This window comes from Sceloporus occidentalis, unplaced genomic scaffold (genome assembly GCF_023333645.1).
Source record: "Sceloporus occidentalis isolate IW3139 unplaced genomic scaffold, rSceOcc1.0.p SCAF_131, whole genome shotgun sequence".
Taxonomy (NCBI): Eukaryota; Metazoa; Chordata; class Lepidosauria; order Squamata; family Phrynosomatidae; genus Sceloporus; species Sceloporus occidentalis.
The window spans coordinates 2,391,764-2,416,013 of NW_028317111.1; the positions used below are offsets into that span (position 1 = coordinate 2,391,764).

General features: G+C 38.6%; 1 protein-coding gene across 1 annotated transcript; it reads left to right on the plus strand.

The window, feature by feature from the left end:
• Nucleotides 1-5,938: 5,938 nt before the first annotated feature.
• LOC149281513 (cytochrome P450 2C39-like) lies at nt 5,939-16,661 on the plus strand. Its single transcript, XM_089499230.1, has 10 exons — nt 5,939-5,973; nt 8,630-8,831; nt 9,411-9,573; nt 10,329-10,478; nt 11,773-11,933; nt 12,272-12,448; nt 13,112-13,253; nt 15,016-15,200; nt 15,629-15,770; nt 16,483-16,661. The coding sequence occupies exons 1-10, from the start codon at nt 5,939-5,941 to the stop codon at nt 16,659-16,661; spliced, it is 1,536 nt and encodes a 511-aa protein (XP_089355356.1).
• Nucleotides 16,662-24,250: the final 7,589 nt, after the last annotated feature.

Below are 24,250 nucleotides of genomic sequence, written 5' to 3' on the forward strand. Positions count from 1 at the left end.
TGTGACCGATTATTGTACGAGAAGCCAATTCCACCTTGGCCTTTAATAATAAAAAACACAACAAACTCAGATAACCTTACTGAATGGCTCACTGATGAACTTCCTTGATTTCAAAATTTTGGGCCATTATAGAAAACCTTTTGGGTGTTTTACTGCAATTCTACATACAATCACCAGGGTACAATCACAATAGGGAAATGTAAGGTGTAGATGGAATTTCCACCCTGACCGGATCCCTTCAGTGTTCGTTTTATGAGTTTCCTATGGATTTTCTTATTCGACAGGACTGGAACAGTACATTTCTGAAAGGAACACCTTGGTGTTCCATGTAGCCTCACCAATAAAGAATGCATACATAGTACTATAGATGCTAAGTAAACCACCTCGGCACAAGCAACACCATAAGTGTTTGGGGTAACAGATGTCCTACAACCCCAGAAGCTGGGGGCCAGGAAAAAAAAAATCATATGGAGTAATTCTGGAGAACTCTCCACGAATTTTCAAAGTGACCACACAAAAAAGGGACCACTCTGCTGTCAAATGCATTAATGCAAGTACTTTGTAACTACAGTAATATGCATTCTTCAACCCGTTGAGGCATGGTCACCTGTAGTACCTTGAGATGGAAGGTGACCATGCCTCTGGCCCTGAACACCCGGAGCCTCACATCACACCTTTGCATCAAAAATTTTTACATGAGTCAACGATGCAGAGATACTGTTTCTTACCTAATGCTGCTGCGCTGACGTACATAAACACACAATAGCGTAATGCATTTTCATGGCTACAAGCACACACAAGACATACCCCATAAGCAGACACACACATGGATCCAAGCTCCTACCTAGACTATCTCTGTTCCTCTATTTGATCCTGTCTTCTTTCTTCGTGCGCTTCTCCCCGGTATCAGCTCTGTTATCAAAGTACTTCCGCAAAAGATGGGGGGAGAGAGAAGCTGTCCTTGTTGTGCCCACCGTGCCTCCGCTCTTTCGCGGATGTGCTCCAAGAGGCCAGAATATTGTAGATGGATTTGTGGATTTTTTTTTTCTTCGTCTTTTAGCTAATGTATCTGGATAATGGGGCTGATACTGGGGAGAAGCGGACAAAGACAGAAGAAAGAGGAACAAGAAGAGGCAAGAGGAAAAGTAGAGCAGCGGAAAAGGAGGCAGGTACGCGGAAGAAGTCTGCGGAGAAGCTAGAGAGACAATGACAGACACCGTGAGAGAGTGTGAGAGAGAGTGAATGAGAGTGTGAGAGAACAGCAGTTTTAATTTTTTTCCCCCCAATATAATTGTCTTATATTCAGGCCTTTTCTTATTTTTATTTAATTTTTTTTAAATTTTAATTAAAATCCAACGTTTAGGGGGTTGTCTTATAATTGATCAAATACGGTATATAAATGTACTTTTTTATGAATTTCTTTGAAATAAGTATTCAGCTAAATGTATTTAAAGCCAAAGAGTCACAGGACGCCTAAGAGTAAACATATTTTACATACAAGCATTCCTGAAAAAGTCCTCAGTTACCGAATAGTTACCTTTTACCTCAGACCGGTTCATTCACTCTTGACAGGAATAAAGTGTTTTATATTTTTAAACACATGCCATGTATTTATTATACCAGAATACTTGAACTTTTACCTATAGTCATGGTTTGTTTTTTTTCACACTAAAAAACTGTGTAATAAGTAATCTACCTGACCTGCAACCCAATTGTTCCTTTACCGTCAGAATATGTCTTTAGGTATTTTACCTGTCTAATATAAACTAGAATAAATCTGATCATAGATTTGTCATTTTAATCTTTCTATTGGAGGTTTAATCGCATAAACACCACACAAAAATGTAAGAAGCCTTTTCAGTTTCTATAGCAACCAACCATCAGTGCCTTTTTTGTGTGTCACATGACTATTAAGCGCTCTCAGCAAAAAATATGAAAGAGACAAAATGTTCAGCAGCCAATAAAATTACATTTGTGTGGCGGCCTACCGGATATAAGCGGCCATATGCTACGTTCTTGATCTTTCGTATTTATGTATTTATGATGGAGCCACATACCTAGGAGCTTTCAGGCTCCATGATATGTGTGGGTGATAATTAGGATCTACATGGGTAGGGTTTATGCCGTATGTGGGAGTGGCTAGCAGTGTACATAGGTGTGGCTAGCACCAAACACCTTAAATTATATGGGATTGCATCGGGGAAGTGGGTGGGAAGTGGGCGTGTGCCTGAACCCCACTCCCGCGAGTTGGCGATTTAATGACCTGAACCAGAGAAGGAGCACTTCACGTGAAGTCCCCGGGGCGAAACCCGGAGAGTTCCGATTTCTCTGGATACATCTCTTTATCTTTCCAACAAATACAGAGCATACCCCCTGTCCCTTGGCCTGTAAAGAAGTAAAATAAATTTATTTTTAAAAATCTGGTATAATAGAAAGTGACTTTGCTGTTATCACCATAGTAATTAATAATTATTGATTAGTTCGATGAACAGCACTATTTTATCGGTCGATATTGTGTTTTTATCTACCGCCATTGTAGATAAACAGCTTTCCTGATGTAGCTGACCCAATAAGCAGCTTATTTCTAGTCATTAGAAAAAATATTCAGAAAGGGGAGCGCACACAGCCTAAAAAAAAGCATAAAAGGCATAAACATTCAGATTCCCAGGTTGCTGGTAGAATAATAATGACCAATAAAAAAGCAAAACAAAGCAAGAATTCAGCGCATACCCAGCGAATAGCATCAAGTTGGGAGTCCTGTATAAGATCACAGAGTCCAGATTGTGCGACCCGGAGATTTTGCCCCTTCACCCTAAGATTGGGGCAAAACTCTGAGACTCAGGGTTGAACTCTAAGAGCTCCCATGTATGCTTATAGTGAGCGGACTCCAGTAATTAATTGAACGCAAGCAAACATCACACAGGGGGGCTAAGACCCTTTTTCGCTCTTTATTGAAAGAAATAAGTCCAGTAATAGTCCTTGTTAGCTCCAAAGTATATTTCTCTCCAGAGCATATACCGTATAGAGCGGTATAACAGCGGTATAACACTAGCTAATACTGGACTGGATAGTCAAACACTAACTTCGTGAGAGCAATGAGCTTTGCACCACTTTGCAATCACTTTTTTATTACAATGTTTTTTTAAATAATTCTCCCCTTTATAATAGCTGGCAGGCCCAAAGCAAGTTTCATGGACCCGGTACAATAGGGCAGGAAAATGTCGAAAGAGGCTCCCATTTGTTTTAGGGGGTGTTCTCAACAATGTTCTATGCAAGGGTATTAACAATTTAGTAATACATTTCTGCATTCATACACATTATCAGGGATTTTAGGGCCATAGAACCCTGTGATACCCTCATACCAAGCAAACATTCTGACCTCCTAGAAAAGAGGGGCATCAGAGGAGGAAAGAGGGGCATCAGGGGAGAAAGAGGCATAATAGGGATCTGGATCCTAAGAAGGACTTGCCAAACTAAGCAGGGACGCTTTAAAGCATTCCAGTCGACATGAGGTGTCGGAACAGAAATTGAGGGCCAGTAGGTTAACCCTCATGCCCAAGACGCACGTACGGTGATGCGGTGTAGTTGTAATGGTTTCTGCAGGGGCCGTTATCAGGGACCTGGGGCAAGATCAGAAGTCCCTTCTAGCTGCCCCTGTTGTCTCACTGAAGCTCTGGCCCCGGGTTTCTGTAAACTCAAATTTACCGAGTGGTATCCCAATACATATCCATTTAAAGGCCCTGTACCTATAAAGTAGTTAGTTGGGGATTTGTTCTACGCTACTCCTGCCGTTCTATCAATGCTTCATCTGACCCAACATCCTCTTTTTCTCGGCTTACTTGCTTACTCGTTATTATGTATATATTCAGTATTTGGGATTATTTGTTTTTTGCATTTAGACAGATCCTGAACCATAATGCAAAGCATGGAGTGTTCTTCAGTTGTATGACAATGTTTATTCACTAAAGTAAGAGCTTGCAGCAGGCCAACCGCAATGAGTTTCTCCTGCAAGATGAGCTGAGCTGGCCCTACATAATGCATAGTGAAAAACCTTTTCCTTTTTTGAGTTGCACAATGAAGTCATAAATTCTTTCCTTGTTGTCACTTATTGCTGTTTCATGGCGTTCTTATCCATGACCTCGTCTTATCTCGTGATTTTCTCAGATAGCCTCCCAAAACCCAGCTCACCTTCGTCCTGCTGTTAATGATTTGCCAAAACTCGAGAAGGGTCAGATTGTATAACAGCTCACTAGACAACCAGTGTGTCACAGGTAAACGAGATTACGCTGTCTGAAAGTCTGTGTTCATTTTCACAACAACGAGAACAAAACAAACAAAATCTAGGTAAAAGTGCAGATGACCTTCTCAAACTGTGAGAATAGGTCGCCTGAAGGTAAAGAACCTTGGCAAGCAACACCTGGAATGTTGAGTAGTCGAATGACATCTTAGTGAATAGATACGGTTTATGATTAAAATGTTTCTGCAGTATATTTTCTGTAGAAAAAAATAATATTAAAACAGATCATGTCATGGATATTTAAAGCGAAGCTATGTGACCTCATTGACTCCACTTCTTTACTTTACGAGGTTGAATATATCATAAGAGAATCAAGATGATACCAGCCAACCACACAGTGTTCATTTTATTAACATGTTATATAAGAGATAAGAGAATGATCCTAGTGTATTAATAACATTTGCATTAATTATATACATTATAATTGTGTATTGACTGATTTATACAGCACCATCATATTCTGCAATGATGTATAGTAGGTAAGCAGAGCGTAACGAGTAGTGGGTGGGTCACATAGTCATTTGGACTAATGTGATGATGGACCACCGAAACTATCTGAAATTTAGAAATTTACCAATAACGTGCACACATAGGACAGACTAGTACAAAGAGAGCTTACAATCAGTTAGGAGGTTGAGGGGGAAGAAGACAGAAAGGGTCTACTTGAGCAAGAATGAGTGGCCCTTGCCACTCAGAACCACTCAGACTGGTTATCAGGTCCAGCTGCAGTTGATTTCATGATCAAGACAGCCTTTATAAACTTGCCCAGCCCTGCTGTCTGGGCCTTGACATTGACGTTTGAGGACTACCTGCTTTGGTTCCTGATCTGCTCCTACTTTGTCTCCTGCCGTGTTCCTGAGTTGCGGCCAGCGCCCCACTAAGTGGACTCCCAAGTCGAGTGCCCTGCAAGAGGGCTTCTAGTCGTGTGCCCTGCAAGCGGGCTTCTAGTCGTGTGCCCTGGAAGAGGGCTTCTAGCCGTGTGCCCTGCAAGAGGGCTTCTAGCCGTGTGCCCTGCAAGAGGGCTTCCTGCCGTGTGTGCCCCATCCCGAGGGCTTCCTGCCAAGTGACTTTCTTTGTATATATATATATTGTACCATCATATGCAATACAACTCTTAATCCGTCATCTTCTGTCTTTGAGTTATTTCCTGCGCCTGTCTGTACCAACCCCAAGCCATCATGCATCGTGGGGTACAGACAGAGCCCCTCGTATCCCCTGCACCTGGGCTCCTTATCTACCTGTATCCTCGGTTCGTGACACAGCTTATGTTTTAACACAAGGAGCCTATATATATATATATATATATATATATATATAAGCTAAAGTGGTAAACACATATAAACTGGGTTTGACACAGTCCTGAAATATTCATAAATAAGTGTTATTTGCGATTAAGTGTGCAACATTCTTTACTGCAATAAAACCACAACCAGACTTGGTTTTAAATTATTGTACATAATCACTTTACAGACTTTTTTCACTTTTTTTTTTGTTTTTATTATGTCTTAAGTTTCAATAAAAGTTTTATTTCAGGTGTATCTAAGGTGTGAATTATTAATCAAACTATTATAGATAACTTGTAGCAATCTGCAATTTATTTCGAGAGTTGGACCGTGGAATTAGAGGTGGAGCTCCCGCGGAATGTGGACAGACTCACCCACAGGGTCAGATAAAAGGTGCGATTCTCCCCGGGGAGAAACGTTCTCCGACTAATCTGAGAGTAGGAGCCAAAGAGAATCGGAGCAAACAAGTCTAACTAAAGAGAATACAGGTTTTCTATTTATTTTTTTTAGAACATTTAAGGCTATGATTAAGTCGTTAAGTGTCAGAGAAGTGTATACAATGAAAGGGTTAATGCATGCTTTTTTTTTTAAACTTCCTGTTAATTTGTTGGTTTGCAGTTGATTATAAGGTTATTTTTGTGTTTATTTTTAACCTCTGTATGGGAGCTTTCTGTGTAGTTGAGCTTTACGCCATGCCCGTCTTCTTTTAACTGTTTGCATGCTGGACTGCTCACCTTAAAGGTGACATCGTTTGAAAAGACTGTTTTCTATTTGGTTTGCGACCCAAACTGTATCACATTGCTAATTTACGTAATTGTTTTAGAGATATTTTGTTGGTATTTTAATCAATTTCCTATTCTCCCAAGTGCCCCTCTTTAGGAGGGACAGTCTCTCTTTGAGCCCCGAACCCCCTGCCCCTCTTTCCTCCCATGATGCCCCCTCTTTTCTATGAGCTCAAAATGTTTGCTGGGTATGAGGGTATCGCCGGGTTCTACAGACCTAAAACATCATGAAATTAACTTGTGTGACTAAAGTGCATTATTCTTCTCCGTAATGCCTTAATCCGTTACATAGGTATCAATGGGTTACAAAGTCACATAAAAAGTCTCAGTAAAGCCCCGCCCCTAGATACACCTCTAAGTACCGCCCCCTTTGAAGAAAAACATATATTATGTAATTTCACTTAGGATTACTTCTACGGAGTAAGTGCCGCCACTGAAAAAAATATTGTTCAGCAACAACCACTGGTTACAGTAATACCCCATGTCCATTGTGGTTTTTTTTGTTCTATAAGGACATCAATCCCATACATAGAATCCAATATTGTATTTTTTAACAATCCTGGGTTAATGGGTCTAGGGAATAGCAAAATATTTTTTAAATATTTTTTTAACTTCTAGTAGTAGAGGTAATTTGGGCAAATTTTATATTTTTAATTAATTTTTGTTTAGTTTTTTTATTATTATTTATTTATTCTAATTTTTTCCACTATTCCCAGTGGATGTGAGTGATGCCATAGTGACATCACTGGGCTCAAAAGAAAACCCTTTGTTTTCTAAAAATTTATTTTATTTTCCTTTTCATTGCATTTTTTTAAAGATTTTTGTAAAAATTTTCTTTCAATTTTTTTATTCTATAAACCTCATTATTTTCAAGGCCTGAGATTAATCCATATATATCTTCATGCCTATTTCTTTAAAAATATAATGATATATTTATCGATTTACTGCTTTATTGAAACATAAAAACATACAATTAAAGCCAAATTAGTTTTTTTTTAAAACCATAATTAATTTTGTGATATTTTCATTGTTCCACATATAAATATATATATATATATATATATATATATATATATATATATATATAATTTATTTATTTGTAATATTAAACCAATTGACACAAATTTTTTGTCTTATCACATTAATTATTATTAATAGAAATTATTATTCTGCCACAATATTATTTCTATTATTATTATTATTATTTATTTTTTTTGAGGCATACAGTAGCCATTATTATTACCAGCAGCGCCATTGACATTATCGGTTTGTAAGCTTCAGCTTTATCTCTGTTAAAAGGTTTCTAGTTATGATATAAAAAGTAGAAAAAAGTGATCATACCGTTAAAAAGAAACTCGGTCATATAATAGTATTTTGTTGGCACCCCCTCTCCGAGTCAGCAGTCTGGTCTCTGTCCCTATTCTTTAACCTGTTTTCTGTATCCTATGATTATGTGACTTAATTACAGAATACAATGATAAACCGGAATAAAGTAAACATTAAGGCCGGAAGCGACTCGATATGGTCCACAGTCCAACAGTCAACAGAGCAACATAAAAATTTGCTTATGACTTAAAGACAGTTTATTATACAATGTTTGGGAATAAAAATAATATATAAGGATGAACTATTTTATGACCCAAAGTATTAAAATAAAGAGGGTTTTTTTGCAATTGTTACCATAAGTTGGTTTAACCATGAGCCGACTATATTTATGCGACCTACACAAATTGAAACTGCATTCATACATAGAACGCAATACTTATGAGGAATAAAATCTAAATAAAGTGGGTAAAACTTTTCGAAATTACAATTCTTCCACGGGAATTGTGCTAACGATGGGCTAATTTATGTTCATCATCATCCCCTAAGTAGAGAAATAGCCCAGTATTTATTTATTTTTTCTACTGATTTTTTTTTTTTCTTGAACTAGAAGGTAACCCTGATAATATCATGGAGACATCACTAGGGAACCTTTTTTATTTATTTTAATGCTAAAAAATTATAATTAATTTAATTTATTTGAAAATAGAAATAGAAAAATAGAAAACTCTTTTCGCTTGGATCTCTTTGTCTGCTGACCATACGGGGTTCTACAAATGAGAAAAATAAAATAAAACCATGTTTTATCTCATCTTCATTACTGTATACAGTAACGGGACTCCCCCTTTAACATTTCTTAAAGAGCTTTGGCTGTGTCTAAGGTAATATTTAGAGAAGAACATAGAACGTGGGAGTTACCTAATCCAGGTCTTTTTTCATTCTAGATCTTCTGAAGCCATGTTTGGGTTCGATCTGGTCTCGATTCTCGTATCGGTTGTAGTCTTCCTATTTTTGCTCAATGCTTTTTATAACCATAAAGGAAACATTTACCATAATTTTCCTCCCGGGCCGAAACCTTTGCCGATAGTTGGAAACTTACACACTATGATTCTGAGCAGAAAGAAACAACATATTTTTCTTGAAGAGGTAATAGCACTGAAACCAAACGTTCTAGATTGTTGAGCTCCTTTGAGAAGGACCCACCATGCCTTTTCAAGGCCAGATTGTTATATGACGCTCTACTTGTTATGCCCATTGTACAACGCTGCGGAATATGATGGCGCTATGTTAATCAACAAATAATAATTCTAGATCATCCTTGCCTAGAGCACCACGTCTTCTGGAAAGGAGTTGGGTTCATGGTGGCTTCACGCATTCCTGTGAATACACATTTTTAAAAACAGCATTTCTAGTGGAAAAAATTTCCACTTTTTTGTCACTTGACATGTAGGAAATCTGTGTTCATCATTTAATTTATAATGTAATTTTTATAATTATCATTTTAAATAAATAATTAAAAATAATAATTATAAAAACAAATAATACCAAATAGAATAATTATGTTTACATTTTTTTAAATATATTTATTATTCTTTTTTAATCAGATGAAAATCTTAATATAGTGAGGACGATTCCTGCCACCAGGTGGCAAAATTATACAAAAAAAAGTTTGCAGAATGGGGAAAAACTTTTTAATCTTTTATCTGCTGTTTTTCTTTTTTTCAGCTGTCTAAGAAGTATGGACCGGTATTCAGCATCAAGTTGGGACCTAGAAAGATTGTTGTGCTCTGTGGCTATGAGACAGTTAAAGAAGCACTTGTAAACTATGGGGACGAGTTTTCAGAGAGACCTTTTGTACCGATGGTAGAGGAAACATCAAAAGGATATGGTACTTAACCCTTGAAGACCATAGGGGCTGTTTAATGATCTGTTTTTTCAAATAGCTCGGGCCTCTATGTTACTACTGAGATACACCTGTCTACTCCAACCTAAATTCTAGCATAGTAACATCTGGCACCTCTGGCCGACAAAGCCAGTGTCAGTGTGCGGTAGCCGCACTTCCGCGGCCTTAAAGTGCCAGGGCCACTTTGGCAATGTCAGTCACACCCTGACGTGGGCAAAACAATAATAGTAATAATAATAATTTGGTTATATCAAAAAATATGAAGGACACAGATCCACGTAAGTGCTACCGACATAGGCAATTCAATATGGAATAAGGAAAGCATTGCACAAACAAAAATTCTACCAAGATCGTAGACAATAATAAAAAATTTAACTCTAACTTGAGGTGAGACAAGAAATCTGTTATATAACAAGAATATCTTTAATAATAATCTGGCCCCAGGCAAAGTTCCTAGCCGTATCACTCCTGACACCAGCAGCCCAAAGGAATAAAATACTGCATATTGCTGTTGGAGGGGCAATTTATGCTCCTGTGGGCCCCTAAGGTAAGCCTGGGCCTGGGTCAGCTCTTCTTTAATGTTAAAGACAGCCCTGACGCAGAGGGTTGGTAAAGACCTTTCCATCCAATAATTTGTTTCGTCTTGTTTTCAGTATTTAGACTTGTATGTCCCAGATAATATCTTTATTTTTAAGCACATAGAAATGAATTTAAAAAAGTAATTTCTTAAATTTATTTAGGTTTAATCTTTTCTCATGGAGAAAACTGGAAAGTGATGAGGAGGTTCACTCTTTCAACTCTACGAGATTTTGGAATGGGAAAGAAGCTACTAGAAGGCAAAATTAATGATGAATCCAACTCATTAGTGGAAGTGTTTAGATCCTACAAAGGTTAGTTCTCTTTTTTCTCAATGAAGGTTCGTGAGAAATTATCCATATTTTATTGACCCGCATCATCTTATGACCGCACTCTCCATGTTATTTCTATTTTCGTCATGAAGAGGTATAGTTCTGAGGGCCAAATTGTCCAAAGGTAGCTCCGATGTATTTTATTTCAACTGCAGATTTTGAAATAAGTCACCAACACGTCCAATATTAAAGTGCTAAATCAATGAGGTCTTATTCTGGCAAGTCTAGGGGATTATAGTCCATGGACCTTATTACCAAGGGCATATTGGGACGTCTGGTGCACCTCATTGGTATTGGTTGGTGAGATCAGAGATCTCCCTTGTAACCAGCTTCTTTAGTCCATGGAGGCCTAGACCTAGTCAAAAGACCTAGAGTACAAGTGGCGTTAGGAAGAGATCCTCTGCACGGTAAAACCTGATGGGTGATTGGGGCCCTCATGGCCACATCCTGCTTGGTTATTTGAACAAATAGGATAGCCACACTAGCTGAGAATTTATCCTTTTAGTGTAGCTTCTCAACTCTGAGACTCTTTATAAACGAATAATATCTCAGAAGCCTCTTCTACATATGGTGAGACATAATAGGGCATTAGACATTATTGGAAGACAGGATTCCGATATTCCACAAATCTTGGGCCAATCACCACTGCGCCTTCTTCACACGCATTCTCCTGTCATTCCGGATAAACCTGGGATTTACCAAACACCGTTTAGAGTATAATTAGCATTAGATCTAACACATTTCTTTTTATCCGATAAAAGTGGCTCCTTTTATCGGATGAAAAGAAATGTGTTAGATCTAATGCTAATTATACTCTAAACGGTGTTTGGTAAATCCCCTATGGAAAAGATCTTGGATGTTGTTATTGACAATAAACTGTGCACAATCCCAGGCAGCTGTTGCTAAGCCAAGACATGCATTAAAAGAGGAATAGGTTTAAGAGGTCAGACCATATTTTTTTCTGGCATTAGAAAGGGTTCAGAGAAGGGCTACAAAAATGACTAAAGAAATGGAAAATGTCAGCTAAAAAAAAAAGGCTGTCCAAACTGAGATTGTTTTGTGGAAAAGACGCCATCTGAAGTCATTTTGGCTAATTCAGGCAATATGTTCAAAAAACGTTTGGATATTTTCTAGATATGAGATGCATACGGGATCATCATGAGTAAATGTAACCTTAGCCTAGTAAATAAACCACAAGATGGTTTCAAGTAACAATTTTTTTTTCTACCAAAAAATATGCTTTTTTTAATCAATAATTTTTTTTCTTCTATTGAAGGGAAGCCTTTTGAGAACACAATGATAATAAATGCCGCTGTTGCCAACATCATTGTATCAATTCTGCTTGGCCACCGCTTTGATTACAAGGATCCCACATTCCTGAGGCTTATGGGGTTAATTAATGAAAATGTGAGGGTTATTGCAAGTCCTGGTATTCAGGTAAGCACTGCATCTGCATTGGTTTTAGTTCAGAATAAATGTTTAAATTTGCTACAGACAAAAAACCTTCAATTATTAGAGATTTTGGAAACCCAGGAAACTATTTAATATATATTTTTTTTTTAAACTCTCCTTATGGTGGTCAAATGACATTGTAGTCAATAATAATAATCATCATCATTAGTATTATTATAATAGTTATTATATATATTTCCAAATTTGGGGGGAAAAGGCTTAAATCCTCACAAGTATATTCTTTTAATTTATTTTCCTATATGAATATATATTACTCGTATATATCCCCAAAAATAATACATTTCTCTAACCCTTTCCATAAGCTATTCAACGCTTTCCCATCTCTGATGCGCTGGCTTCCTGGAAGTCACAACAAAGTTTTTAAAAATGCTAGGGAGTTGCGGACCTTTATTAAAGGAACATTTACCAGACACAAGGACCAACTGGACGTAAATGACCAGAGAAACCTTATTGATGTCTTCCTTGTCAAGCAGCAGGAGGTATTGTACGATATTCCAAATTGTATCATAACATAAGTCAACATGGTTGCCTCTATGGCATGCACATATTTTTTCTAAAACATACTATATGTATTGAGTACTTTAATCAGTAATCGTTATTACATGGCTGTGTGCAGTGACAGGGGTCCCTGAGACCATTTATCCACCCCGGAACGTCAAGGGCTCGCAGCTTATCTCTTCTGCGCTCGCACACTGTGCAAGCAGTCTTGCATATCAATGTGGTAGACTATTGATAATAAAAAGTTAATTATCATACATTGCAGGGGTTTGATTCTTCCTGCAGAGGTCTGTTTGCGCTGTGTGTTGGTTTAGGTGAGACTCTGGGGCAGTGGACCGGACCTGAAGGCTGCAGTCCCGATTCTGATTTGTTGGGGCTACTGACAAGCTGTTTGGTGGAAAAGATGGCACAGACAAACTGTTTAAGGGTACTGCTAGGCTTAAAAAAGAGGGTTGGAGGCTTATGTGTAACGTAGGGAAGTTTTACTTTACTGAGAGGGTAGCAGATAAGTGGAACAGCTTCCCAGCAGAAGTGACAGAGGTTAATATATAGTAATACTGATGGCTATACTGAACATAAGAGAATGACCAATGTCTGAAGTTTTAAATAGACGGTTATTGTATTGCATAATATTTCTATTTCAGGAAAAGCCCAGCCATCAAATGTTCTTCCACAATGACAATTTAGTAAGTCTTGTAAGCAACTTGTTTGCAGCTGGAATGGAAACCACTTCTACAACCCTTCGGTGGGGTATTCTATTTATGATGAAATACCCAGAAATTCAAAGTAAGAATTTTGTTTATATGAAGCATTATGGGGTTTATTGCCTATGAGAATGGGCGCTATGACTTTTAGGGACAAAATAGGAACAAACAAATATTTCTAAATTAGTTTATATCATAACCTACACCTACAGCGCTTCCATGTCAGTTACCTTGACGAGGCTGCACATCTTTAATCAAATCTGATATGACTCTTGATATGCCTCCTAGAGCCTGGGTATGGCAGCTCATTGTGGAGTCTTTAGCAATTTCTGCCCTTTTACTACCCAGATCTGTCCCTGTCTCCACTGATCATATGTTGGCCCATCTCCTGACTGCTTAGACCCAAGACACCACACCAAGCATGACCAAAGCCCACATCCACACCCAAAGAGAAGACGACACAGTTTGTGGGTAAGGGCATTGGCCACAGCTTTATTAAACATCATGAACCAGCACATTGTAACCATAAACATAATCATCCTGCCAGCTGTCGTGTTACCGACAGGCAGATACCCCAAACATTACCAAGAGCTCTCGTTCTGGGTACCATCAGCCTCCGCAGAACTCGTCTCCCCAAGTCTTCTTTATACACCGGATATCCAAGCAAAGGTGCTGGCCATGACTTCCCGCTGTGACTAAAAGAAAAGAAAAACCGACACCAGCACAGGAACAAAGATCACAACAAATACAGAAAAACAGGGGAGGGTGGGAGGGAAGCTCGTCCAGAGTGTCAAATGACTGAAGGTCAGAATAAGGAAAGTTTCCCCTTTATTCCTCCCCAGTACATTAAAGCAACAATGTTGCAACCCATATCCTGAACCGGACCATGAACTACTGACCCCAGGCAGGGGGACAGCAGTCATGTTCCCACTTCCTGACCGTCCAGGGGGGCCCTTTATAGCTTCACCTATCACCGCTCACATACGAATGGTGAACCTTACAGCTCATGGAGAAGACAATTAGAATTTCCCAGGTACCTATATGCGCTATATGGACAAAAGTATTGGGACACCTGACCATTACACCAACAGGGGCTTTGATGACATCACATTCTAAATACAAAGACATTAACATGCAGTTGGTCCCCCTTTGCAGCTATAACAGCTTCCACTCTCCTGGCAAGGCTTTCCACAAGATTTTGGAGAGTTTCTGCGGGAATTTTTGCCCATTCATCCAGTAGAGCGTTTGTGAGGTCAGACACTGATGTTAGACGAGACGCCCGGCTCGCAATCTCCATTCCAGTTCATCCCAAAGGTGTTGCTCTGTGCAGCCTGTCATGTTCTTCGACCATGTCTTTATGGAGCTTGCTTTGTCATGCTGGAATAGAAAAGGGTCTCCCCCAAAATGTTCCCTCAAAGTTCAAAGCAAACAATTGTCCAAAACGTCTTGGAAAATCTTGTGGAAAGCCTTCCCAAAAGGGTGGAAGCTGCAATGGGGGACCAACTTCATATTAATGTCTATATTTTTATAATGCAACATCATAAACCTTCTGTTGGTGTAATGTTCGGGTGTCCCAATACTTTTGTCCATACAAGTGTAAATTAGGTGTACATTCTCTTAATCCAACCAGGACACAATTGTATCTATCAATAGCTAAGGCTTTGCTACTTGAATCCATTTGCATTAGTTATGTGGCTCTAAAGTTCTGTACATATTGATGGAAATATATTATTATTAATATTATTATTAATTATGCATCAATTATTGTTTAATAAGGAAAATTAAGGTTACTAAAGGTTTATTTTGATTGTTTTCTACTTCCATTTTATTTTTATAATTCGTAGAAAAGGTCCAAAATGAAATAGACAGAGTGATCGGTTCTGCCCAGCCTCAAGTAGAACACAGAAAGCAAATGCCGTATACCGACGCCGTTATTCATGAAATCCAAAGGTTTGGTAACATTGTTCCGGGTAACGTCCCACATGCGACTACTCAAGATATTACATTCAGAGGATATTTTATTCCTAAGGTAACTTATAATTCTACTTATCTTATTTATACATAAAAAAAAACCATTCCATGAAACATATATAATTGTCAGTTTTCAACACTTTCAGTTTGAAGCTAAAGCCTGTATATTTGCCAATAATGATAATGTTAAATATAATAATAATAAATATTGGATGTATTTGGAATAGAAGAAGCAGGGAATGTTAAGTAATTTCTTCTAAAAAAAATTTTTTTTTTCCTGGTATATTGGTTATAACAAGAGTCCCTTTTTTAAATGTGCATAAAACAATATCAATTCAGATTCCGGGGCGTTGCTGAAATTACATTAAACAACACAACAAAGCAAGGAATCAGCACACATGTATTGAAGAATTGACATTGTACTGATTTCATGTGCTAGGGATGTAGGAAAGAGTACGTTATGTAATCCATTTATTTATTTTTTAGGGTACTCATGTCATCCCGCTTTTGTCATCCGTACTGCATGATAAGGCTTATTTTAAGAAACCAGATGAGTTTTACCCTGAACATTTTCTTGACTCTAATGGAAATTTTGTGAAAAATGAAGCATTCCTGCCTTTTTCCGCAGGTGAGGTTTATCTATGAGGAAGGGTTTTCCAAATAAATGCTTTACGATAGAAAAAAGATAAGACCATTAATGATAATGTTTTGCCAAAAATTGGCACTATCATTGTTTCACCTTACATGCTAATTTTTTCTCTAATAATTTTACACCTCCTCGGAAGAAGGTATTATGCTTTAGAAGGAGGAATGAGAATGCATTGGGTCTATTTAGCTGAATTAACATTTAGGTTTCAGGTGAGGGTATGCAAGGGCTTGAATAAAAACTTGTTCTCGCTTGAAACAAAATTTAGTTGAACTTTTGCCCCTTTTCTAATTTTTTAGCCCAACTTTTTTGTATGTAAAACTCTAATACAATCAGAAGCCATTATGCTATACACAGTAGGGTTTATTCACTAAAGGGGGAGTTGACAGAAGAGTTTGCAGGAGAGTTATGTTTCAGCTCCTTGACGTCACTATACATTATGAAGAGCGAACTCCAGAGAGCTTCTGCAGCAGGGCAAAGCTTGCCCTGTATAATATATATAGATTAAAAATATAGCTTATTCAGTTAGATTTCTTCAAAGTCTCCTCACTCATTGAATTATACATTCATGCTTCATGCTGGAGAAGCCTGGTGGTGTTGGCCCTTAATAATGAATAGTGAAGCCAACTCTTTTTTTTAGTAAATATACATTATCCATTGTGCCTGCTAACTTCCCTGTGTTTATTTGTAATAGGTCGGAGAAGTTGCGCAGGGGAGAATTTAGCAAAAATGGAGCTGTTCCTGTTCTTCACCAGACTGCTGCAGAACTTCACGTTTCGGCCTCCTCCTGGGGTCGAAGTTGATCTTACCGCTGGCACTGGGGCAACCAGGAGCCCTTTGCCACATGAGATCTGTGCTTTGCCTCGTAACTAGAAAAAAATCCTAGGGGAAGGAGATGAGACTTAATTGGAACTTGACGGATTTGTAGTCGAATAGATATTGTGAAATAGGAGAAGCAATTACGGTGCCAGGCACGGCTAGCATCTGTTTTTTGTGTATAGAATGCTATTTTTGTATAATAAAATTGTTATTTTTTTGAGTCAAGAAGATCTAGGTTTTTTTCTTTACTTCAATCTCAGGGAGGGCTTTCGGTACATGGGGGGTTTCTTTTAAGAGACCACGGCCCACCCAGAGCCGAACACGTATCCCTCACAGCAAATAGCTGAGGGATAGGGGAAAGGGCAAATTCTGCTAAAAAGGGGCCACCAAGCTTTCATGAGCATTATTGTGCATATGATGTCTGGAGGGGCTGTTTAGTCTTCACAGCCTGGCCTCGCCACAGAGGTTGCAATCTGCCCAGAAAGACACAGTACATGACAACATGATTCACTAACGGAAAAGGGTTTGACCCACTTTCCAAGGACTTTCGGTAACGGCTGTCTAATTAAAACTATTTATGGTAAGTTTCCGCTTACAGTTAACACACGAATGAGCAAAAAAAACAAAAACTGTTTGACCCTTTGTTAGAGATATTCACATATTCAATACTTCACTTAGTAAAGCAGCCCATGATCTAGGTGGCACAAACTCTTGGTCCAATAAAAATGTTGGGGATACGCATTACTGTATACATTCAATTAATACAAAGAAGGCAAAATTATATGTTACGTATATATTCTTACAACAAACAAAACGTGTATAATAGAATTAAGACCACCATGGTGATGGGTGGTCCGCATTCGTGGGAAATTAGTTTTGGCTGGGGGCTCCGGGTCACTTGGGGTCGTGGGACTAGCATTGTGGCACGCCCCACTCCATGTCCACTTTCCCTGCAAAAATGGCGTTTGTCCCGCATTGTCAGTGAGACCACCCATGGACAGGGACCTCCTACCCACATGCAGCAATGGGTAGCTAGAGCTAGAGAGTTCCCAGGTATGGCGGTCAGGGTAGAGAACCAAAACCCTTCTCTTGGATATGATCACGGAACCAGGTCATGCTGGAACTTCTTGGTTTAGCAGGTGAAGAGGTTCAGATGTTTGGAGTTTGACATGTCCTGCTTTCCACAGCCATGGACATGTAAGCATACATCTCAATGAGTTGGTCCATCATTTGAATTTTAAACATTTGTGACCAGATATTTTTAATTAACTCTAGGAACATATTGTGTATATATTATATGTTGCGAAATGCCCCCATGCATTTATATTCCTAGGATAACATCGACAGGAACTACCCCGTTAACCAATCCCCATGTGGACTTAAATTGGTCTAATCGGCAAAAAACCATTATTGAATGATTTTATTGGGAAGACGTTGAAGGTGGGGTTAATTTGGGACTCTCCCTCGCCCCTAGGATGGTTTAATTACCCATCATCGCCGCCCTACTCCCTTGGCTAATATTACATCTTAGGGACCCACATTTTTTTATTATGGATATCATGGATCAGGATGTTTGGGGAATGAGGAACACACAAGTCGCCTCTCAACCGCCGGGGTTCTAACATTTATTTATTACTAGCAGGCAACATATGGGTTAATTAATCTGAAAGTCGTCTGCTTTTTTTCAAACTGAATACACTTTGGAACACTTGGAACCGATACAAAGATCTCAATCAAGCTGGCTTCGATATTGTATACCATACAATATACAATATAACGTTCTTAGATGTTAACATCTATGTATTAAATAACGAAAAAGTAAGGCTATAATGCACCAGACGCCTGTAGATGATACGTGAATAAATATTTTTTTATAGTCGGATAATAAAATATATTTTATATTCATTAATAAATGTGGTTGTCTAGACAAGTTTATCAGTTTTCTTTTGTTCTACACTGCCTTATATCCACAGAATAAATAACAAGCTTGGGGAGGAGGAGGGGGGGGGGTTCATTGCAGGTAAAGGTAATTTAATCACCTTATTTAATGATAACAGATAGACAGTCTATATTCCACATATATTTTATTTTAAAGAATCTACATGTTGTCACTCCACATGAATTTGTCCCAACTATATAAATATATAATTCCTCCGGCAATAAAGGGGTTAAATATTATAGACCGTGCAAGGACCCAACAAAATATGGAGAGCCTTAGAAAAACTCGGGGGGGGGCAGGACAACCCTGATCAGGGTCAAGCAGGTCATTCCCCATGATCCATAGAGATGGGACATGAAGCAATAATATGGATCAACTTATATTTAGATGGCTAAATGTATAACGTGTAAGTTTCCAACACACCGCCTAACAGTCCTGGTTTTCACGGGACAGTTTGTATTTTTGGGATCTGTTGGTTCCTGGGTTGTATCAGGAGATCCTCCGTTCTCTTATGGCTGGCCCAGGGAGCTGTAAGATCTGCAGAGGTCAGCACAGGCGGCCATTGTTGCTCCAACATGGTCAACTTGTGATACCCTGAAGCTGAGCTCTGCAAGGTGGCTTTTTGGGTAATGTCCATGCCTGTCTCATCCGCTTCTGGCACCAGCCATACCCCTCACCCCCTTTTTCCACACATCCCACCACAAGTGTCCCGATTTAACCACCTGAACTGTTAGGGGAATGGTAAATATGCCACCACCCATTGACAAAGATCCCATATTCCATTACATTTATTCATAGAGCGCCAGCGGATTCCGTAGCGCTGTCACAATGGGATAAAGTAAAATCACCAAATAACTAACTGGTACAAGAAACAGGGCTCACGAAAGGAATGAAGAGGAATGAAGAGGGCAGTAAGAGATGTAGGGGGGTTCGGAGTTGTAAGGGTCTCTGTAGTCAGGAGTTTGAATTTGACTCTGAAGGGGTCAGTGGGGAGATTGGCAAAGAGAAGCAGCAGAGACAGATTAATCGAGCTGCAGTGTTGAGGATGTCGGTGAGAGGCGGGAGACCAGTTAATAGAGAGTTGCAATAATCAAGATGGGATAGGAGTGGATTAATATTTTGGTTGTTTCTTGCTTGAGGATCGGGCGAATTCAGGAGATGTTTTTGAGGTGAAGGCGGCAGGATTTAGTGACTGGATGTGAGGGATAAAGGAGAGAGCAGAGTCAACATTGACACCAAGGCAGCGGACTTGGTCCGTCGGTTGGATAGTGGAGTTGTCAACAGTGATAGAGATGTCATGAGTTGTAGACGAATGGCAGAATAATCGGTAGGAAGGGGTTAATACGCCTTTGCCAAGCCACATTTCATACATCATTAAATTGAGGTAAACACTGTAAATTTCTAGAAAGTTTTGGTTTTAATATCACCACATTGTTTGCTAAGTATCCACCGAACGTATAAGATTTCGATTCTGTTAGATGTTAGCTTTAGCCTATAAACCTAATTAAAGTTCGCTATGCAAATCTGTGACCCAATTAAGGTTAATAATTTTGCTAAATCCATACCCTACGACACCCAACCCATATGCATTAGGATGGGGTGATATATAAGTGAGAAATATATTCCATGAAGGCAATGGATGAATATTGAGGGAAGGTGTACCAACTGGTCCCTCTCTGGTTTATAGGGGTCCACGAGACCCCTGTAATCATGTAAGGTGACATTTACAAACTGGAACACTCTTCCAGTTCGTCATGTAAATTGTTTGCAAGGGGTTAATGAATCTTCATGTTGCTTTTATTTTTTATTGTTTCTTTTTGGCTAACAATACAAGGTCAACTCAACTCTAATCAGCCATTAAAGGGTTAACTCAAACACTTGAAATACTCAGAATAAGTTGCAGGATTTTGTATCGGATATTTGGTTCCATTCTCCAGTCCAGAATACACCCAGCGCTGTAGTATTATTATTATTATTATTACATGAATAGTATTTTTATAGGCGTATAAAATATTTTATATGCGTTAATGAATGTGCTTGTCTAGACAAATGTATCTGTCTATTCTGCGCTATTATACAGCTGAGATAAATTCACAGATCAAATATTTGACTAACGCGGGCGGGGGAGGGGGGTCATCGCAGGTAATGCTTTTCACCTTTAGATAACGATTTAAAGGGACACTCCAGCCATCACAATGACTTTAATGCATACGATAGCTTAGTGTCCTCTTTAAATTCTATGTTTCTCCCTCTTGCAAGTGTACGGGGGGATATCCGGCAGATTGCCCCCTATGTATTTGTCTCCCCCCCCCCCCCCAGCTCCTAGGTAGCCCATGGAGCAGCCCAGCTTAGTGGAGGGGGCTTCACAGAGCTAGGTCTGCTTAAGGTGGGCTTAAAGGGTTAGTTTGATTTAAGTGATATAAGATGTTATGGGTGGGGTTAAGGGTGCCATATATACTGTATTGGCTCGATTATAAGACGACCCTGATTATATAAGACGACCCCCCCAAAATCTGAACATTGGTTTGGGGAAAAAAAGAAAAAGCCTGAATATAAGACGACCCTATAGGAAAAAAGTTTTACCAGTAAATGTTAATTCATGTAAACTATGTGAACTATTGTTTTTTTTAATAAAAGCTATGATTGAGAAAAATATTTTGTTTTTATTTCCTTTTATTTTCCAACCTGCCCCCCCCCCAGTTATGCACATCTGCCCCCAGGCTTGCCACTCTGCCCTAGAAATGCCTCAGACCCCCTATATGCCACTCTGCCCCATGATATGAGAGGAATAGTCATAAAGTTGCTAAGATCAAAAAGCTAATACGGCTGATATATATATAATATATATAATATATATATAATGAACATATGGTATATTGTTTATTTTAATTTGTTACATATTTAATGCCATTACGTAATGTAGCTTTATTTTGTGTACAGAACTGTTAAATGCAGGATTTTTTGGGGGGGAAGTAAGAGATTTAAATTGAATTAATACTAAATAAAAAGCAAAGTGATAAATATTTAGCTCAGATCAAATATTTCATAAAGACCTGATGGGGTCAATGTAGGTAATAGGAATCAGAGCCATTTTTTTTTTTTTGCTTTAGTGTTTTATTGATAACACTTTATGATGAATAGGATGAACGTGACTAATATACAACATTTTTATCCTTGTTTTTTTTTGCTTACAATCATTTTTTTACATTTTTTACATGACATCAATTTAACCTTTTTTTTTTACTGTCCTCCGAGACATAAATAAGTCATCTTGCCCTGATGTGCATTAAATTTAAATTTTCACCCCCAAAACAATAAAATAGAAACGTAACTATGTATTTTACAGTTGTGTATTTCCTGCCCCAATTTGGGTAGCTGTAGAATATAAGCTGACTCAGCAAAGCTTACGAACCAAGTGGATGCTGAACTATGTTAACAACAACAACAAAAAACTTGAATTCTGGTTCTCAACTGCTTGGTTGGGGGTCCACCTAACCAACAGTGTGGAGACACTGTGGGAGGGTGGGAAGGGATGCAGAAGAACAAGGTCACTTTTTTAGTTTTAAGTTATTTAATTATTGCTCTTATTAATAATTATAATTAACACAAGAGAGAAAGAAATCATTAGACCTATGGGCAGAGGTGGTTGATCTACATGTGGATTTTTTTATATGGTCCAAGGCTATCCGAACACCTGTAGGTAAGAGTGGAAGTTGAGGATCCTAGGGTTGTATTCCTGGTTGAAAGGTGGGATTCTTAGGAGAAGAGAGTGTGTCTGAAGGGGAACGAGTAATTTTAAGGAGTATCAAAGTAATTAGACAGATAATAGGTTGCTTATGCCCTTAAGCAATGAAACGGCCACTGTAGTGCCCGGAAGAGAATTGTGATGTGAAAGGGTTAATGGTGTGATGAAGGCATGGTTTAAGAGTTCATTGGAGGCAAAAAGGTATCTTGGATGAGCCAGGGCCGGACCGGTGATGATGGAGCAGCCCTGGCACTTTAAGGCCAGCAGTTGACTGATGACATAAGTGGGGCTGATGGCTAGATATATCAAGCCGTAGCATTTGCCCGTTGTGCCAGATGGCCAGTCTGGGCCTGGAAGGTGCCGACTGGCACCGGCCTACCTAGTATTGGCTTAGTGTGCTCAATGTCTTGTGATTCACAAAATTACATGAATACTTTAAAAAAATGTTGAGTTTCTTTAAACAACACATTGATGTTGCATTCCATACCACTGGGTAATGATTAGCTCACATACCTCATTGTGTAGACAAGACCAACTCCATGCGGTAATTTGTGTTACTTTACGTATCCACCTGTATAAAATGAATTGCTGAAGCATTTTAAAAAAAAAATGAAAATATTGAGTTTGTTGTACTGCATCCAAGCCACATTAAACATGTTGTAACAGTAAAACGAGTAACACAGACCACAATGGAGAGAAGGTAGCTGAGTCAGTTCCTGTCTGATAAATATATTTACGACCAAGTTTGTGTGCATGGAGTAAACAAGAAAAAGCCTAAAAACACATAATTTCATGCGTACCCATTGGGATAAAAGAAGTTTGCCACGTTGCGATAAGATACCGTGAATTAGTTGACTTAGTACATTTTGAGTGATATGTATGCAGTGAAGGGAAAGTGGGTTTCATTTGCTTATGTTTTTTCAAAAGCGTCAAAAGCCCCCACTGCACAGTAAGCAAAAATACAGGCGTAACACTAATGGGTCTCATCACTAAGAAGTCAAGTGCTCAGTCCAGTTAAGAGTTAACTTGACTGATATTACACATCTGTAGCTTATGAGTCGTTTGCAAGAGCATACAAGGACATATGACTACATTTTGCAAGTTACAGGCAGGGACATGTAAAGGTATACAAGTTCAATGTGAACTTGCGTGTCCTCGCCTGAAACTCGCAAAAAATATGCCCCTTCCAACAGAGACATTACAAAATTCTGACCCGATCTTTACTTCTCAAAACGTATTGTTTCAATAAGGGGTATTATTAGAACCACCTGGTTACCATCAGGGGTGTATTTACCTTCGGGCGGCCTAAAGTTTAACCCATGACAGCACCACCTCTCACCCCCTCTGCATCACTTTGCTTTCTACTGGGCATCGGGATATGACATCATATCCTGGTGCTCCATTTTTAAAGGAAGGTAACGATGAAGGGCTGCGCCAACAGTGCTGATATTGCATTGCAGAGACTTGGCCCTTCAGGGCCAGCGTAAGAGGGAATAGGTGTGTAAAGATTAAGGTGCAGGAGGTGGTCTATATGGGAGTGAAGCTGGAGCTTCCACTAACTGCAAGGAATATAATTACTGTTCCCTGAAGTAAGCACCAGCTGATTTTACGAAAAACATGCAATTTATGTTACTGTTTTTGACAATTTATACAAGCCCCCAAAAATTTAAGTCAAAGGAGACTTTGAGACACATTTGAATATTTTTTTTTATTTTAATAAAAATACATAGTATTCGCTATTTAAATATCCTTAATATACCATATACTGTATTTAATTCTATATATTATGATTCTAAAACTACATTTTAAAAAAATTTATTCCTGGTCACAGATTTTCAGAATGCAAATTATAGACAAACTGGTTGAGATTTTGAAACCCTGCCCGAGATGCAAAAAGACATATAAAAAAAAAAAGTTATTTTATAGGAATCCACGTAAAGTCTATTTCATTTGAGAAAC